We start from the raw sequence: 20,587 nt of genomic DNA, 5'->3' as shown, positions 1-20,587 counted from the left end.
CACCAGAAGCAATCATATCATACTGTAACTTTTTCTCTGGAGTTAGGTCCTGCAAGATCCACAGAATTAGGAAACAAGAGATTCTCGAAGACTTGCAGGTTTTGACTCCCACATCCTTGATAGTCCATAATGGTTTTTTCCCCTCACCAATGACAACAGAGAAGAAAAACAAAGTTTCTTTGAACTGTTTGAATTATTTTTTTTCCCCAGAAAAGCATTTTACACAGGCTTTGTCATCACTTGTTACACAAATTAAATTCAAAAGAACAAGCATATTTCTATTCAACTGCCAGTTCTCTTCTGTACATTACTATGAAACTAAATTTACACTGACTCATAAATAGTGTGATCTGATCCTGCAGGCTTTTTACTGTTCTCGTCCTCTTTAACAGAAAACAAGAAGTATATTTTTCCCGTTATTACTTTCCATATTTGAACATGAATTTTAATTTTTTTCCCCAGCTTCTCAATCAGCTATTCTGTCTGGTGGGGACAAAATTGATTCTCTCTTAAAAAAAAAAGGAACATTTAGTTCTTTAGCCTCTTACTATATGAGTTTGATTTTTCTCTGTTACCAAGGCCTCCTCCCCTCAGTTACCTCAAAATATGTACCTTTTCCCCTCATGAGAACTTCCTGAAAGTACAGCTTTAATAGAAACACTTATACAGCCTACAATTTTTTTTATGGTCATACATATTAACTTCACGTAATCAATGTAAAATTAAAACACAATTTTAAAAGGTACAATAAAAACGTAGAAGGGGTGGTTGCTCTGAATGTTACATAGAATTTATGACACTTCTCCTTAGGTATTCAATCTTACATAAAAGCAAACATAAAAATATAGAAGACTATATGTACAATTAAGGAGTATGCTTCTATTTATTTTTAACTGTTGTATTTCACCCTAATTTTTAAAAAAAGACAGAAAATGGTTCACTACTAATAAGACAATACTCATCTAAAAGTCAAAAATTTCCCAATAGAGGTTCTGCCATCCCACCCACAAGTCATTGCAGTATAAACCAAAATATTAGCAATCTAAAAAGTCCACAAAAGTTCAATCACATTTTACATTTTTTTAGTATTTTTTTAAAGGAATATACCAAAGGATCTGTCTAGCATTTGGTCAAGGCTAGCACAATTTGCCAGTACTACAGTGTAAATACAAAATGAGCCTTGATATCATTATACTTACCATCATACTCTGGAAAATAATCAACTAGATGGGAGTACATAATTTTCTCCTCCAGAAGATCTTTCTTATTTAAGAACAGAATAACTGAAGAGTTCTGGAACCATGGATATGTGATAATTGTCCTAAAGAGTGCTTTGCTTTCTTCCATTCGATTCTGGAATATAAAAGAGAGCAGAATTTTGGTGGTGATGAATTTTTTTTTTAAATAAATTCATGTGTTTTCACTCCATTTGGCAAAAGGATCCATTTCTTGTTTTGCACTTTCCTACAATATATAAGATCCAATTAATTAAACTGAAAGTAATAAGCAAACAGTAAATTAAATATTGAGGCATCTTCCTTTTGCCTCATAATTCAGCTAGTTAAACATAAGTATTCTTTAAAACACTAGTCAAGAACATGAAAGTTTTAACAGGACTATTTGCAAAATCTGAATATGCAGTTACAATCGGCCAGCATACTGGTGGCTTTTGAAATGTATATAATTAATGGTAGAGACATATGCAACACCACAAGGCAACCAATTAAAGGTTTAAGAACATTATTTATTTTACTTGCCTTCCCAAATTTTGAATACAGAGTTCAGCAATACTTAGAGATCAGCTTAAAATAATTGCAAGCAAATTTAAAAGCTGAGAATATTTTGTCAATATCAAAGGTTTATGACATTGAATTTTTAAAAACTGTAAATAGTTAACTTTGTTTCTAGCATTGTTGCCAGATGAAGAATTATTTGCACCTGGACGAACACAATGCTTATTGTTCAGAACCCACTAGCCTATGGAAGAACACAACACTTATTCTGTAGGAAGGAAAATTGTAAAGCAACCAGGCAGCCTAGTTATGTTAACCTTTACCAGTTCACCAGGCAGTTAGGTATGACTTTGGAGTTGCTGGCCAGCAGGTACCACCAAAGAGAACCCCAGGACAAAAGAATGCATGTACAGAGGGGAGGGACCACATGTAAAGGATTTTGGGGAAATTATTATCATATGTATGTTTTTACTGGGAAAATTAATGAATATGTATATAAAATACAGTATATAAAATATCCTGTACTCAGCATGCACAGTATTTGGAGGAGCTATCCCCTCATGCATCTTGTCAAGTAAAAAATGCCTGTTTCTTAATGCTTACATTGGGGCTACATTTATTTTTATTGATTTTTGGTAACAACGCCACTGGATTAGCCTTTAATTCCTTGGCTGCTCTTGAAACCACTTTGCAATATAGCTGAAATACCAGCAAAGCCTACAGTTATTTATAGTCTAAAACTCTTTTGTCATTGTAGAATCATGTTACAGTCTGAACTCTTAGGCTGACTTGATGTGGTTAATACAGAGCCAGAGCAAATATGGTTTGTAACACAGGAACTAACTTACTCCTTTTACTATTATTTAAAGCTGCAGCCCCCTGAAAAGGCTTTCACCACAAAATGGAACTCCAGAGAATGACAAGAACGTGAATCCTGAAGATTCTGCTGTTGATGAGCCATACAACAATCTGTCAGATAACTCAGAAACTTTTGCTGTAAGTGTATATTTACTTCCATTAATTTGCATTTTAGAGAGGCCGACATAAACATGAATGGGAACTTGAAAAACCCAAAACAAACATAAAACAAAAAAGGAAAAAAAAACCCCAAATAGTAAGCTAATTCAATTTTGTAGCAAAAGCTGATGATTTGGTCTGTTAAACTTTATTGCATGTTGCTGTAGTGCATGAAAATAAATAGCTGAATTTATATACTGGGAAACTAATGCAGAGTAATAAAACTTTGCTTTCATGCAGTCAGCTCTCATGACTCATACTGATTTCAACAGTGCCAGGATTTCACTCTGAAAGGAAAGAAACTCTAATGTCAACACAGCTGAACATAAAACATAACTCCTTAGACAAGCTGTTAAAAAGATGGTATTTTCTTCTCAACATTTTATATACACTCCTTCTCTTAACAAGACCTTAAGAAAAGGCAATGGGAACTACCTAGTATAGTTATACCTGTTATATGGTCCACCTCCATGGAATACCTGCAACTCCAGAAATACTTGTTAGCAAGTATTAGTGTCTTCTTCACTAGACTAAACAAGCTCAGGTGCCTCACACTGTCTTCACAGGACATTGACTCTGGGCCCTCCATGCTTTTCCCAACAGATAGGTGACCATGAAATTGTATTTATAAACCCTTTGCATATTATTTCAAAGGGAAATGGAAGCAAATTGTATTAAGGAGGATAAACTGACATTTTGATATGCTGTCATTTACAGCTGTAGTCTGCAGATGTGTGGGAACTTAAAATGTCTTTTAGACATTTTTAGAGGTTCTAGGCCTTGGTTAGAAGCATTCTAGACCTTGGCAGGCAACTGAAAAACAGCTGTGATTTTGAGTTTGAGCTATGGAATAAATTATTAACTTTGGAGGTGGAATAAGCAATCACAAAAGGTTAGATAGTATAGTAAAAGTAGTTACAAAGTAGAGGTGAAATTTTTTTAATATTGTACAGGGGGGTTTTAGCACATGTACAGGGGGGTTTTCACTTGTACATAGAAGTCAAAAGTTCTAAAATAGAGAAAAGTGGGCTAATCCTGTTCTTCCTCCTTCTTCTTCCTTACCTCCATGTTCTTAGTGATGTTGGCACTCACAGATTGGTTTAGAGTAGAAAAACACTTAGCAACGTAAGTAGTAGGTATTGGGGAATAATTGTAAACATGTTATACGTAATATATCTTATAAAAGATAGCAGCAGCCCTGGGCGGAGAGGGAGACGAAGAAGACAGCAGATAGAGAGGATGTCAGGGTGTGTGTGTGCCTCTACCCAGGCCACTGATCAAATAGCTGCAGTCCAAGAACATAATCTGTTAGATAACTAGCAATAAACTGCCTTGAGACCGAACAGCTAAAGCCTGCGGAGTTTTTCTGTGGAAGCACAGGTTAGAAAAAGAATTTCACCACCACATAAGGCCCCAAAGCAAAGCCAAAGTTCTCACACAGATGTTTTGTAGAAATTGAAAAATGGCCTAGAGATTTTCAAATAAATTTTGTCTGTATAAAGAAATACAGTTTGCCATAACATACTAAAATGCTATAACGATTTCATTAATTTACTATGACTGACTAATTAAGCAAAAATTTGAAGATATTAATTTTTGACCTATCAATCTCTGCTTAATTTTCTGCTGTCTTTCATATCTCTGTTTATCCAATTACTAAGGGCAATTCAACTTTTATGGTTGTCACAGCAGACAAAAACAATTTTTATGCCAGAGTAAATTCCTCCAGCAATACTGCTTATTATCCTCTAAAATTTGTCTTATACTGGTTTTCTGTTTCTAATGATAGCTCACTCCTTTGCATGCTCACTCTCTTCCTTTATTGAACATATGTGCCATAATATTTTTTATCAGTTTAATTAAGCACAAGATCATATGGTCAAACTATTGTTCTGAAAAAAAACTTTAACAGAATGCACTGTTTCTTGTGTAAAAGATAGTTTCATGTTATGGTATTTTCACTGGAAGTAGGGATAGAATTACAAGGAGTATAGAAAGAGACCGGCAATGATTCTGTCAGATGCAATTTGAAGGAAGCTTTGCCAAATGAAGCAAGACAGTGTGGCTCTTCAAAAAAACAAAACAAACAAAACAAAAAACCCCCAAAACAACTCCTGCCAAAAAACACAAGAAAACCAACAAAACAAAACCCCCTATAAAACACCACCACAACAAACAAAAACCCAAAAACCAACAATGTGGAGCAGGCAATAGTTACTAGTCCGTCCAAGTACTTAAATCTCCTTTTATGAGTAGTGCTATCTCACCAAATTGTTTCCAGAAAAATCTTATTTCAGCTTCAACAAAAAAATGCTGCAGATAGAAACAAATAAGTAACATGCAGAAATGTGCAGCTGGATGTGGCCCAAGGCTTTCTCAGTAGCTGACAGCCAATGTCAGCAGTGAAGCCAAACTTCAACAGCAACCCCTGTTCAACAGCAGCAAGAGCTCATCATAGCCACCCTGGCTTGGCACATGGAAAATGAGCAGCAGGATACTGTCTTCACCATCCCTAAAGATCTGCTGGCCTGGGCAACTTCACTGCTCAGTTTTTGCCTGCAGTCAATCCCAAATTACGTAAAAATATATTGACATCACCAGCTGTTCCTCTATTTTTCTTGTTAAGATATACAGATGCCAGTGTAAAATTCTCAATCTTCCATACAACCTGACAGTTGCCAGTCTAATGTAAAAACATCATTATGAAACAGGGTAAGAAATACAGCAGACATACTCCAATAGTGAATTTGTTAACTATGAACAGATTAATCTTGGACAAAATTATCCTAATATTTAAATAAATAAGCAAGAAAAAACACTGTAACACTGTACTTACTAACAAATTACATGATTGTCCAACTTTATGACTAGAAATGTTTTTATGAGACAAAAATAAAATATAATTTATATCAAGTACCTCTTATATAAAATACTTTATACTGGAAAGTAAAACCATGTTTCCCACATTTTTATCCAAGATCAAACCTATACTTCCTTAAATTTTAATGGATTAAAAAGGAGTATACTTCCTTCCAATTTCATTTTTGTAGGTCCACTTTCAATTTTCCTATTAAAATTATGGATTTCTAGTTTGGATGTAAATACTGAAATTCTCTTCGCTATCTGTTGCTCTGGAAAAATGCAATTACTCCTACAATTAGAGAAATAATAAAATTGGGGTAATGTATAAGTACTCAACTCTCACATCCTGAAGAATACATGCAAGAGTGCTAAAACAGCATTTAAAAGCTGAATCAGCTGGTACCCAGTGAAGGGAAAGCAGCATTTCACAGCTAAAAGCACTTAGTAAAACATTAACCTGAAAAAACAGGAGCACTAGTGAAGTTTCACTATTGTTTCATTATTGTCTTTACGACTATCTAGAGTGGCATCTAGTGGGCATACTGTAACTCACACACTGAACGAAAAATGTAGTAATTACTTTTCTCTTTAAAAATAATGTTAGCAATTCAAGTAGTGTCTGTTAAAAAAAATTAGGATTTCACATATTCCTAGGAACTACATTTTGTTGGAATGCAGTGAGAGATAAGGTGGCAAGGAGATAAACAAACATGCATTTTTCAGTAAACAACTTGTGTATGTAACTTGTATATGCTGGCAAAAATGCTTATTTGAACCACAGGGTATTCAGAGATGACAATGGTAGAAAATGAGATATTGATGCTAGAGAGCTTCAGAAAAAGCAGAGGTTAATATTTCAGAAGCTTACTGGCACTGTCATGGACTCTATTATTTTTGTTGAAACTAAAAAAAACCAAAACCTTTCATTGTATATGTTTTTTATATACAACTCTATATTAACTTGGAATTTCTCTATTATCTAAGACCTCCAGCAATTATTTTCTTAGAAGCAATGTCAAGCTGTACTAAAAGATCTACAGTGTATTTCTTGGCTAAAAATTTAAGTTGCTATGCAAATACTGGGAAACCGTAGAGGAAATGAGGAAGTGGGAGGTAAGTGCAGAGTCCTCCACAATGTAAAAAAGTAAATACAGTATCAAAATTGGAAATGCTTCGCATTTTTGCCAGGAGTATGAAGTATAATCTTGTAGCTCTACTGCTGTAACTAGTCATCTTCATAAAAACTGCAATGGTTGTACAAATATTTTGATGAGTAACACAAATGCAGTCAGAGGCCATTTCAAACAGAGCTCAGGAACAATTCCTTTATTTTGTTCACTATCTTCAATCTTTCTGTAAATTAGCTTAAAAGAAACAGCTTATGGTAGAGGACTGGGAAGATGTCTCTGTAGATAAGTATTGTATTTTTAAATCAGCTGGGAGAAGAACTCTAAATTCTCCAAAAAACTGAATTTGCAACACTGCACTTGAAAGTACAAGGCAATTTTATGTACCCAGCAGACGCAGATGAAGCAAGTGACAGCTGAAATCCATTAAATCAACATGTTCAACAACCATCAAAACCCAAAAATACTGTCCAAAGCAAAAATGGTCTACAAAATAGTCATAAAACATGCTTCAAGTACTGTTGTCAAGCGTTTTTTAAATGCAAAAATGGCTCTTATATTATTTTTCATTATAAAACAGGAATGCCAAAATTGGCTGGTTTTTTAATGCCTACATATATTTGAGAAAAATGAGTGAAACTATTTAAAAATCGAATTGTCCTGGAAAAAAACTCTTTTCTGGACAGTTCTGACACTGGTTATTTAGAAAGAAAAATATAAAAAGACAGTCATCTTTGCAACATTTATAAGTAACATTTCTGGCAGCCTCTGTATGCCAGTTCATGATCATCCAAACCCCTTACTTCCATTACAAACCATGCACTTCAACAAAAGTGCTTTGACTCTTCCTAATGAAAATATTTCCCAGCATTGATAGTATATTCAAAAGGTTCTTTACCCACAAGCCAAAAATAAATATGCATTTGTGTGGGCAGGTATGAACAGGTACAATACATCCAGCAATGAGTTTTGACAAAGGTAGTTAATGTGCTATTTTCTCAAGTTTCCAAACAAACAATCAATTCTGGAGATCTGATTTCCCATGGGAAAAAATAATTACATAAATAAGTATGAAGACTATTTGAGGATTTTAGTTCTAACTGGGAGTTTATATTATCACTCTGCCATATGCTCAATTGTTCTGGCTGTTGATGAAAAAAACAGCCAAATGAAGCATTACATTTATTTATGATGTAGAAAGACTGAAGTCCTCTGATCTCAGAATTGTTTTCTTTCAGCCTTCACGCTAAGCCATGTATGACTAACCTGTGAATAAGTAACACAGTGCTGGAAGAGAAGTGAAAGCATGCTCAGATGTCAACAGCATGAGAGTTCTGTTGAAAAAATGAAATATGTTGGTCAGAAAATTGCCTCTCTGAAGAGTAAACATACTCTGAACTGTGCAGCCCATGCCATTCCTTATTTTTGTGCACCTCAGAACAAAGTGTGACTGGAACACTCTATCAATTTGTCACCTGTTAATGTATTACACAAATTAACACCACACAAGTTCCGTCTAGGCTTATCTGTTTTGCAGATGTACTTTTATTCAGATTTAAAACTTAAGCGGTAAGCCCTAGGTTTCATGTAATTATTTTAATAAAAATTTAATAAATTTTAATAAATTAGATTTTTACTGGAGTATCTTTTAACAAACCAAGCAACATTGATCCTTTCTCTGTGGGACAATCTACAAACAACAAATTTTTCCATCAATCAAATGAACAGTACCTTTATTCAGTTACTTGGAGAACAAAAACATTGCAGAAAACCACTCTACAAAGTTTGTTCAGTTTCAATTTGTAGTTGTAGCTGAAATATTAAAGCCCTAATTTTCTTAATATCCTGTTTCTGCCTTCATCTGATAAAATTGCAAGATAGTTCTTCAGTGTAAATTAAGTATTGTGAAGGTAACTGCATTAATGCAGATATCCACTGTCAAATAAAGTAGGGTTCTTCAGGGGTATTAAAAAAGCTATGGGAAAACCTTATGACATGACTACAAAGATGCTCACCAAGGAAACAAAGAAAAAACCACTCCTTTCACATGTCATACAATGTTTTTTCTAGAATCAAAGAAGAAATTACATTGGAGTGGATCTTTACATGGAAGTCACCAGGTACAACTCCTTGCTCCCAGAAGGAAAAACTTTGTCATGACATCATTTTACTCATGGCTGCGTTCAGACAAGTTTGAACATCTCTCTTCAGGGTGAAGATCCTTCCTCTTTAAAAAACAATTCTGTTTTCAGCCCTCATGATATAGGAACACCAAATCAGAAACAGTTTTACTGATGGTCACTGTATTTACATACTGTTAAGTCACTTTAATGATCTCCTGTTAGTAATGCTTTGAACAAAACATTTTTAAGAGGAATTTTCTTTCTGGAGTATTTAGCTCCATGCTGCTTCCATAAAAGACTCAGTCAGATTGTCCCTTCTTTTTTTCATCTATTGTGTTCCAAAGATATAGATGTTCTAGGTTGTCTGAGACCCCCTGAATTCCTGAAAGATTTGTGTAATGGCTATTGGAAATGTTGCTCAAGCCACCTCCAGACCTATTGGTTCTGTTCATGTCTCAAATTAAAAAATTATGCCTTCTTACTTTTAGTGCCACATAAACATCTGGTACTGGTAAATGAACCTGCTAATTCTACATTTCAGAAACCTGGAAGACTCGATAGAGGATCACAGCTGCACTTTGTAAGTAACAGCCACTGCTTTAGAAGTCTGTAAACTCAGGATAAAAAGCTGTAAGACAATGGGATGCTGAAGACAGAATGAGAGAGCAAAAAGTTACAGCAGCAGAATTCTCAACCAGTGCAAGCAGCAGTCTTCACACACCTGGCTGCTACACCACTGTATGTAACACTGCAGCACAATGGAGAAGGTTTAGACAACTTTCTGAGGAACTCCTTCAGTTCTGAATGAAGATAATTATACCTCATGCAAAAATCTATGTTAGAATATCTCAAAAGAGACTGATCAAGACTGGAATAAAAAAGATTCAGTCTGGTTATCATACCAGGTGAGATGATGCAGTTCCTAAAGCAGACAAACCAAATTGTAAGGAAGTGAAAGCCAGTGGACAAAAGATGGAGAAATTATCTTTATGGCATCATTTTTTTTAACATCCATTAAGCAATACAGCATTTGCCAAGCTCTCAGAAGAGACAGATCCTAGAAAACACCTTAAAATGTGTGAAAGGGGAACAGGCGGGAAGTAATGGCAATATTAGACACAGCTTGAAGGCACAGAATTATAGAATGGTGTAGGTTGGAAAAGACCTCTAGGACAATGTGTCTAGGATTTCTTAAGCCAAAAAATCAATTTTCCTATTATTTTAAAATCTCAGAATTCTTAAGCCGTTCCTACCTGCTACACACATTACAATCCTTTTCCACAAGAACTGTAATCTGAGATAAAATCTGTAAATACATGGATTATAAGCAGATGGTACTTTAAATAAAACTTCAATGAAAATTGAGTGAAAAAAGGAAAAAAAAAAGGGAAAAAAAGTGCTACTGTTTTAAGATAAATTCCATGGTGTTTGATGTTAAAATTACCAACTTTGGCTGCAGCTAAATCAAATGTAATTTCTTAAGACACAGCACAATCTTAAAAAAGGGCTTTAAAACAAAAGGTATTTTTTAAAAGGTATAGTACTCTACTTAACAATAATTTCCTCTTACCAAGGAGGTTCACAATTTCCCTGCAATCCTGTAAGAATCTCACATTTTTCTATTTAACCAAAATGTATTATCTTTGATGAGAATAATCTAAACCAGCATTTTCCCCCAATGTATTTTGTGCAACGTTCAGAATACTCATTATGACTTACATATAAAAATCATATTTTATCAATGCATACTTCATGCTGTCCAATGCCTCTGTTGCTTTGCAACCTCTGAAAATACCTCAGGAAAGACAGCATTTACTTTTTGATAATTTAGAAAATTTCTGATTTTCATTTATCCTATTAATTAATTAATTTAGCTGGACTGAGGAAATTGTATTCTGTCTTTTCTGGTTTTGATCTGAGAACCCTAGAAAAATAAAAATGTATAAATAACCACCACAGAGCTATGCAAAGTATATGAAATCTTATATGCCTTAAGACTTTTTAGTGCACTAATAAATATCTACAAGCTTCAATAAACAATCTTCTCTATTTTGCTGTTTCTAAGTACTTAATTAGCTGTGCAAAGATAATGAAACCCACTTTTTTATAGAACTTAATTTTACAGATACACTTTTATGTCTCTAGTTCTTCCATAACTGCAAGTGGTTATGGTTGTCTTACAAAACTGGAGCTCATTTTTCTAATTAGTGTACTAAGATCCTGAGGTTTGATATATTGAAAGAAGCTATCTCTAACAAATATTCAAATGCAGCATATCCTGGAAATCTAGAAAAAATACTTAAACAAATTAGTTGATTTTAAACGTAAGAAAAGGTTCTAAACTGTGCTATTTGATAAAACAGCCAATTTCTCCAAATTTGCTGTCATAATTCAGAGCTAGAGTGTGACCCACAAAACATAATATATCCTAAATCCATTTAACAGCAAGATGATTCCTTCATTTTTATCTCACCTTTAATCCTATTGGAGTTTTCTGAAAAACTGGAAAGGTCAAACATCTAATAATTTAATTTATATAACATGTTGTCCTTTGTCACATCATATCAGATTGATGGAATATTTACTTAATTTACAGTACTATTAATGTAATTAGTATATTATGTCCTCTGGTTTAAATTTTGTCCTCATTTTCAGCAAGGAATCTGGAGAGACTTTCTATTTTATTAAGGGCAGAATTTGAACAGTTAGCTATGTCTCCTTTGTGTTTGTTAGAAGTATTTCCTGACTGTACATCAACTGAAATTTTTGCAGGATTTGTTAAAATATACCATCCTTACTGACTCCTCCTCTTTTGTATTTATGCACCAAATCAAGTTATCTACAATCTAGACACACTCTTAAAAGAGATAGCATTGGGTCGGAGTATCACCTGTTAGAGAAATTATAGCTAAAATACAGTTGGACAGCCAGGTGTACTTGTCTTCAGGACTGAAGCTCACAACTCCTCAGGTATTTGTCATGGGAGTGCAATTTCATGTATGTGTCATTTAGAGGTCATCCTGCACATGTCTCTGAACTCTTATTTTCTATATATGTCCCCTTATCCAAGAGTTAAATTTCTCAGAACTTTTAAATCTGGACTCCTTCAAGGGCATGAAAATAGAAACAGTTCCCAGCACCACCTCACATATATCCAGTGAGAGACACTAACAAAGACTCCCAATTAAGTGCAAGCTCATCTGATTTAAAATCAGATGTATTTCTCTTGACTAAGGTAAACAAAGAAACAGATCTACAAATGACCATCCATCAGGCACTACATTTTGAAATAAAAATCAGAAGTCTTTATTTCCTAGAAGATCATATAACCACCACCACCCGCTTTGTCCCCCCAAATAGAAAGTAGTACTTTTTAATGATTTCTTTTTATTCATTAAAGTTGTATTAATGAAAAGTATTAAGAGGATGGCATGACACAAATGATTAAACGCTACACTTTTCTTTGTAAAAATGTACTACAGGAAATGAGGCAATATGCAGTGGACAAATTAGAAGAAGAAAGTAGGCCACCTTACAAAAATCATAGTTTAATCAGGCCATGAAAGCAATGAGAAGGAAATAGCAGAACACTATAAATTGTCAAGTCAGACATTTTAATTTCAGCATGAGCCACATAGACCAAAGAATGATTAGATTCTATCCTAGTATCACACTGATGGCATACATACTAAGAAAGTAGAACATTCACACACACTCCCTCCACTTTCATGCTAAAATTTCAGTACTGCTCCACAATTTAAAACTAAGCATGAAAGCATCCCTTGGCTGGTTACCAAAGTCTTCAAGTTACACTACTGTCTTCCCTCTTGAGCTTGACACACCTCAGTGAAGAACAAAAATAGCTTTGCAGGTTGAATTTCCTAATTCAAGGTGTCAACAAACACATTTAAACCTGCATTTCTGCCATACCAACATTCAGAGAAACTCTGCTTTGCTTTGTGTGGAATAAATAAACACATTCTTCCATTAATTCTGGGACTGCAATGCTTAGAGATATAGGTGAGAGAAAAAGAAGACAAGGCAGTGTTCTGGCATACCAGCAAAATCTAAACAGACAGGTGACAAGTTTGCTGAAAGCCAAAACTTATGCTGCCCAGACTGTTGCTCAGCTCTAAGACTGTGTCCAGAGTTAGAGTAACACAGGCCCAAGTGTGCTGAAAAGCCTACTAGGCTATGTATGTGTAACTTGAAAACAAAAGCTGGTCTGAATTAAAGTAATGAGTATATTTTAAATGAAAAGTCAAAAAAGTTCAGAAGTTTTCTTCTGTTGTTAAAATCATAAATAGTTCAATGGTGAGGTGTAAAAACCACCTGCAAGAAAGTTCTGACTTCCATGAAGCTTATTTTGGATAGTTAGAATAGTAATTGAAAATTATCATAACTAATTTTTCTTTATGCAATCCAATAAATTCTGCCTTGATTTGTATCATTAAAATGCTTAGTATTTGTGTGTTGACTTTGCAGCTACAAAAGAATAATGCAAACAGAAAAAGACAGAAACATACACTTCCAGTTTGACTTGAAACAAACCAAATCTGATAGATTTCTCTTTTTTTAACTACATGTGTCTAGCTTCCAAAATTATAGGAGATGAAGCTAGTGCAGACTGCATCACAATTTCTGGAAATTCATCTTTGAATGACACAGATAATTATACACTTAATGTAACAATAGTTTTGTTTTATGAAAATGCTACAAATGTAAAAATTTCCAGAGTTCCAAGACTTCTTAAAAACAATAATCCTAAAGAAACATACAAAATGTGATTGTCCAGGGACACCTGTTTTACTTCATGTCAACCACTGTCTTAAACAGTGCAACTTGTATGCAACCATGAAGAAGATACTGTCAAATGTTCCCCTTTTTTCATCTAATTTTTTAAAGTATTTGCTGGAAGATTTTTCACAGAACAGTTCTAATGAGTAAAATTCAAAAAAGTTCAATGAGTAAATTTAAAAATCCCTCAGGAAAGAAAAAATACCTTCAACATAAAAATATCATCCTTAGCCTTAATTCAAAACTCCATTCAAAATAATGGATAGTGTGCTTTGAACCCTCAGCCCACCCACGTGCTTACCTCTCTTGTTTTTTTGAAATAAAAATACAGTACACACCTCAAAGGAGTGCAATTTACTACCTGGGGCTGCTCCTTATAAATCAATAAATTTTGTCTTCATTTACACCACCAATATATTATTGTGCCTCTGCTCATAACAGTAACTGAACAAACATTTCTCTGTGTTCAACTATTCCTCTTCAACACAAAATAGAGACTTCTTTAAATCCTTCATGGAGCAGATCTGCTTAGCCCTGCTTGAAGATTGAACCCTTCCTCCCCTTTGACCCCTGAAGTGCTTCTTCTCCTTTGAGTGCCAGTTGTGCATGATTGCTTGTAGATGCATTTAGAAAACACCTGGGACTGGACTAGTAAAACTATTTGTTTTTGAACTCGTGGTTTTTGTTGACAGTTGCTTACCTCATTATCTGACTCCACAAGCACTTGATCATATTCACTAAGAGCTACTAGGAACATGATAGATGTGACATTTTCAAAGCAATGTATCCATTTTCTCCTTTCTGATCGTTGGCCTCCTACATCCACCATTCTGCAAAATCAACAACCACATCAAGTCCATGAACACCTTAACATATAAACACCCAGCCACAAATGCAGCAAAATTCAAGGATTTAGTTAAAAACAGTTTGCTTTGGTTTTCTTAATGATTTTTTCCCCACTGCTATTTAATAGAATCTGTTATAAGTGGACAGTTTTTTGTTTCCTTTAAGTCCAATGGGTTTTCTGTATTTGAACTATTGTGAGTCTCAAACCCCTCAGAATTATGGGATATAAAGGTCTCATGAGCAATGACTTCGCAATGTATGCCCCATGTATTCAGCAATAAACAAAAAAAAGACGGTGGACCACCTTTTTCTCCCCCACATACCAGAATCAAAATCCACAACTTGTTAAAGCTGCCCCATTTTAAGCAAATAGAAAACAATACATATCGACTAAAGGCTTTGACAGCCAAAATCAAAACTCATGTTTGCTTGCAGTGTATTCCCATTTCATCCCATGTCTCAGTGTAAACATGTGTATCTAACTTGTAATTACAATTCTGTAGTTATATTTTACACAATTATACTTGCGCTAAAGTAGGGTGGTATCTCTCTAAAAATCAACTAAACAAAGGGTAACCTTTTATTCCATAATTTACATGAATGACAAGGACATACGGTTGTATTTTCAGATTAGTATGCATAGTGAAACTTTGATATATATTATTGAAAATATTAATTGCAGGTTTTCTGTTAGTAAAAACTACCCTCAAAAATAACAAACCTAATTATCCTTGATCCTTCTGACATCTTTAACATGAGATCCTAAATACATGTGGACAATTGCATGAAGATAAATTCACTAAGCTCAAATTTTAGAAACAGAATAATTGCTTTTTATGGAGTTTAAAACAATATTCTTACTTGGCATAGCTAATGTAAAAGGAAACCAAAGAAACAAAGTGGGTGCTTAAACTTTTTTCCTACCTGAAAATGACGCTTTGTAAATCAAATGGATATTCAATGATCCCTGTTGTTGGGACTCGAACTCTGAGCACATCTTGCTGGGTTGGCAGATAGGTGGAATCTGCTATGCGGTCCAAGTCATTAAGATAGCTATAAACAGGGAGAAACAACAGGAATGCTAGACAGTGACACCATCATCCCACTGAGGAAAAGAAAAAGGAAAACTTGGGAAGGAAGTGGGCTGTGGGGTAGGAGAAGTACAACAGAAAAAGAAAAAAGCATTATCGGCAGAAAAGAGGGGGCAAAATACAAAAATGTACTCCATCCCCACTTACATAGGTTCAAGCAAATTCTACAAGAAAGGTAGCATAATTACTATGGGGTTTTTTTATCCCATACAACTTTGCTTGGCTTTCACATGTAAATTCACCAAAGATGTCAATTACATAATTCTAGGAAATTCAGAGGCATAGTATTATACAAAGTGTGAAAAATACAAAATTGCTTTGAATCTGTAACATATTTCTTGATATTCAGTCTGTAGCGCCAACATATACACACCTAGACAAACTAAAATGAACCTTCCAAAAAATAATGGACTGCTATAGAACAGATAGAGGTCTATAGCAGTCTGGTGTAACTGACTGGTAATAGATCATTAACAGTTATAAAATGACAGGAAGACAAAGAGCACTGTTTTGAGACCAAGTTAAAAATGGAAAAGACCAACCACTCACAATTAAAATACTCTCCAGATCTTGTTACCAGAAGGCAGCACAAACTAATTATTGGGCTCTCTGCATTCACACTGAAATTTCTGATTGATAAGGTTGGTACATCTGCAGTACTTGAAACACACTCCGGCTGGCCAGCAAATAACCCAAAATTGTATAAAATTGCTTGTAAAGGTTCAGGAACTACAACATAGACCTATTCTGCTTATTGGTTAATGGTGAGTTTTAACCATAAAGCAGCACTGTACTGAAGGTTTTAATTAGCTGTCATGAAAAACATCCTCCAAAAAAAGAAGATACCCATGTGTGTCCAGGAGACACACATGGATATCTATCTGGACATCTAATGAAGTCAGTGTGCCAGGAAGCTTACACTCTAGGTGGACATATGGCAGGACTGCTGCAGGAAACCAAGTTCTTTGTCATTTGCTAGTACAGCAGAAAAGTAACCTACAGTTAGCCACTGAGAAGATAAACTAATGTAGGGATCCCCACATTCATTCTAGAGGGACGAGAGCAAAATTTTTGTAGTTTATTAAATGATGATGAAGTGTCACCAACTTCTGAATGTGTTTTTTCCTTGTAATTAGTGACAGCACTCTTTTAAAATAAACCCACACAAGAAATAATCAGACCACTTCTAGATGTTCTGAATTACTTTTTAATAAAATAGTAAGAAGTTATCCTGAACAATGACAGAAACAAACAAGTTTAATTTCTACCTTACAGTAAAAATAGAGAAGACTCTGTTAGCTTTGGGAAGAGCCAAATTATTGTTGGCTCAATTATAAAATTATCAAATTTTCTTCACTATGTTTTATTAATGGAGTATCAATTCGATAGTAAATACCAATGTGAGAAAGATGTATTGAACACTATCTTGGTTCTGCCAGAGGGTACTAGTCTGAAAATATTTTCTGAGAATGCTAATTGGTTTCTGGCAGTGAGAAGAAGGTTTAAGAGTCTGAGCACTGGATCTGCCATCAGAGGTTTTTTACACAAAAATAAGCAGGAACAAACTCACCATCAATCTGTTGTCAGAAAAAGGAAAAAATAAAAGTGCATGAAATCCATAAGCATCACCATAAGACAGTGACAGACTATGAACTAGATTTTTATTCCCTCCTACCTGCAGAACAATTAGTTTTATTTTGTGATGAAATTTTGGAAGGAAATAAAGAAGGATTGCCAGTCATTACATGCTATACTGGTATTCACAAGAGCAAGAGAATTTTAACTGAATAAATTGGCAAGTGGCCCAACTACACAGTGTCTTGTTGCATTCCTTTGGCAAGGTTTACCTGTGGTCTTCAAGGTGAGCCCAGTTACTGCATCTTTTCATAGAGGATATGCTACTATCTGGTAATGCACATCTGACTGATTTTAAAAAGGTGATAAATCAAAGGGATAGATACTATTGAATTGTTACATCTCATTTGTGTTTCTAGGAATCCATAAATGAGCAGATGATTTTTTTTTTTTTCTCCCTACGTTTCAGAAACACTACTTTATCCTTAAAAAATACTTACCTTTTTCTTCTCCTCATCCTTTATGCTCAAGTTCTGCTTACTCAGTAACCAAACACAGGTCACTCACTACCTTTTCACTCATTTCACCTGTAGCTCCCTACAGAGACTCCTTATAGAGTCTTACTTAATTCCCTGGATTTTTTCATTTAACAGGTTAAAGAGTGTAGGGCTCTCTAAGAACTGTCCTGAATTATACATTCAAACCCAGAATCAAGGAATTAGTGTCAAAACCAGTACCAGTAGCTCATAGAAAAAAAAAAAAAACAACCCAAAAAACACACCAAAACAGAAGGATGCACCAAAACCCTAAAAAAAGAGAAATTCTGACAATCATAATCAGAATCTACAGGCTAACAAAAGTCACTTAGAATACATCCTTCTTTTTTGTTTGTTTGTTTGTTTTCCAGTAATATTTAGCCCCATCTCTTTTTCTTCTAACTTAAAACTTAATAAATTAACGTATTATTGTTTCAATTTATTTAAATGAAAATATCTCAGGTCTTAGGTGCACAACTTGAAGTCTTTTATCATTGCTATTTTAATGCTGTGACCATACTGCAAATTTTCAATTAAATTCTTCATAGATTGAAAAAAAATTGTTTTAGTTTTGATTTGTGGTTTTCCTGTGTTTGGATTTTTTTTGTTGTTGTTTGTTTAGTCTTTTTTTGTTTGGGTTTTTCCTGTTTCTTGAAGTTTCTTTATATTTTATTTTAATAGGTTTTTAACTTCTGCTGAAAAATTACTTGTGCTAAAGTTCAGATTCAAATCAAGTTTTGCACAGCTGTTCTGAAGCAAAGGAACTCGTATTTTCTGCTACTGACAGTTCTGCAGGCAATTACACTTCCTGTTACCCCATGAAGATATATAACTTTGTGTTCTGCTATCAACTTCAGGGGGATTAAACATGTTTCTGAAAATCAAACTGAAAGCTCTGCTAGCAGCAGCAACACAAAGTTGCCTTCAACATACTCTAAATTCACTAAAAATACTGTATGCCTCTTTTAAAATTTACATAACCTCTAAAATAAATAAGAATTAAAAAACCCCTCTATTTTCTATAAGAACATCTATCACTGGGATTGACATCAGGGTCTTTCCTTTCCATCTTATGCACTGTTTTATATCATTGTCTAAAGACCTTTGATTTGACAGAAATAAAATGTTTCTTTTCAGTCAGGTGCACTCTTCCAAGAATACCAATGAGAGTAAATCAAAACACATAACCTCAATACATTGTTGTAACTTGTGTATTAATTGCAAACCACTACATCTCTAAATCCATGGTACTACACAGACAAAACCCAAGGCACATTCTCTTTATGAAACACAAGAATGGATTTTTGCATTGCACTAGAAGGGGTGTGGTGACAGTTGGGTTATTCTGAACAACAGGTTGTTGAGCTGAGTCACTATTTCAAAATGCTGAGAGGAAATATGTAAGTGAATGCAGATGACTACATAAAAAGAGAAGACAACTAGAATACAGTTAATACTTAAAGATATACTAGCAGCAAACATTTTTCACATAGTACTATTCTAACTATTACTGTAACATTGAGATTTCATTATTTAGCTTACCATGGTTTATTTACTGTCACAATGAAGACTTTTAATTTTAAATCTTTGTACCAAAAGAATTGGATATTTAACTTTTTTTTTACCCTCATGAAAGCTGGTGTTTAAAGAAATTCTCTGATCACCAGGGAAGTACAGCATTGCACACATAAGCTTTAAACATCCTACAGCTCATCAAACTAGTAATTTATTTATTTTTAAATTACTTTAGCAGGCAGCAACTTTAAATTAATACATCAAAAGTGCTAGCTAATGCCAATTGTCTTCTGCTTTCAACTCTGTTGGCTTCAGACTACCCTAGCTGCTCCTCTGCCTATCCCCAGTTGCCAGCTCTTTAACTTGTGCAAAAGCTTGATAGCAGATTTCTGTCAAAATTATTTGGAATAGTGAAGAAACACTATTGATATTGTTTAGATTACAGTTTATTTGGTGAATATGCCCCAGGATGTAGCACGTCCATAAACTACAGAAGCAAAGCAGGTGGAGTTACTTCCTCTGCTGGCTTATCTGCAACCAGAAGAAAATTTGTGAAGCCACGGCTATGTGAAATGTGTTTTTTAATGCAAATGGATGTGAAGTAAATTAAAATTTGATGGGCTTTTGTACGTATCTGCTTACTAATAAACTGATTCACTGTGGTTCTAAAACACTTAGCTAATGCAGCCCTAAAGTACTGACAACTATACTGCCCTCCTGGGCAAACAAATCCTACACACAATCAAAAAAAATTAAACATAAGAGAAATGCACAGCATGTTTTAGGGCAGATGCTCAATTTGAAATGAATTAGCACATAATGCAATCAGGCTCACCAATGCATTTAACTCCCCGATGTATACTAGGACTGGCTACACATGTACTCTTGCAAGCAAACCACAAGACTTGACCTAGCTACAATCTTACACAAAAGGAGAGTAGCCAATAATTGCACAGACCAGGTATTTTTCCAGTTTATTACCTTCAAATTTTAAAGTTGTAATAACAATATGGTTATAGGAAATAATCTGGAAGCCATCCTGAGGTCTAGTTCAACACTGAGTAACTATTAGCATTACCACAGGAAATTTGGTTGTACAGGAAGGAGCAACTGGGCAAGACATTTAGGTCTCAGCTACATGGTACTCAGAGTTCATTCCCACCACCTACTGAGAAATCGTGTTTTGATGAGTCACACTGTAGCTATATGGCCTCTCACCCAAAGAGTACCTACTCATCTAGGCATTATAGAAAGGAGAGAAAATGAGAAAATACATGGTTCTGAGTAAATTTATAATACAGACCAAGTTTCTGAAGTTAATTATATCTGTAGTTAGTTTTAATAAAAATGAATTTTAGTGGCTGC

At 34.6% G+C, this 20,587-nt stretch overlaps 1 protein-coding gene across 1 annotated transcript in view; it reads right to left on the bottom strand.

Annotated features, from left to right (window-relative positions):
* The window catches only part of LOC110470681 (guanine nucleotide-binding protein G(q) subunit alpha), a 117,132-nt gene that overhangs the window by 10,489 nt on the left and 86,056 nt on the right, over positions 1–20,587 (bottom strand). Inside the window, exons 4-6 of the mRNA XM_021530526.4 lie at positions 15,430–15,558; positions 14,360–14,489; positions 1,200–1,353 (exon numbers count right to left, since the gene is read on the bottom strand). Of these exons, the coding sequence (XP_021386201.1) occupies positions 1,200–1,353; positions 14,360–14,489; positions 15,430–15,558 (413 nt within the window). The remainder of the gene's footprint in view (positions 1–1,199; positions 1,354–14,359; positions 14,490–15,429; positions 15,559–20,587) is intronic.

Source organism: Lonchura striata, chromosome Z (genome assembly GCF_050655825.1).
Source record: "Lonchura striata isolate lonStrDom1 chromosome Z, ASM5065582v1, whole genome shotgun sequence".
Lineage (NCBI taxonomy): Eukaryota > Metazoa > Chordata > Aves > Passeriformes > Estrildidae > Lonchura > Lonchura striata.
This window is presented reverse-complemented; position numbering and strand designations above follow the sequence as displayed.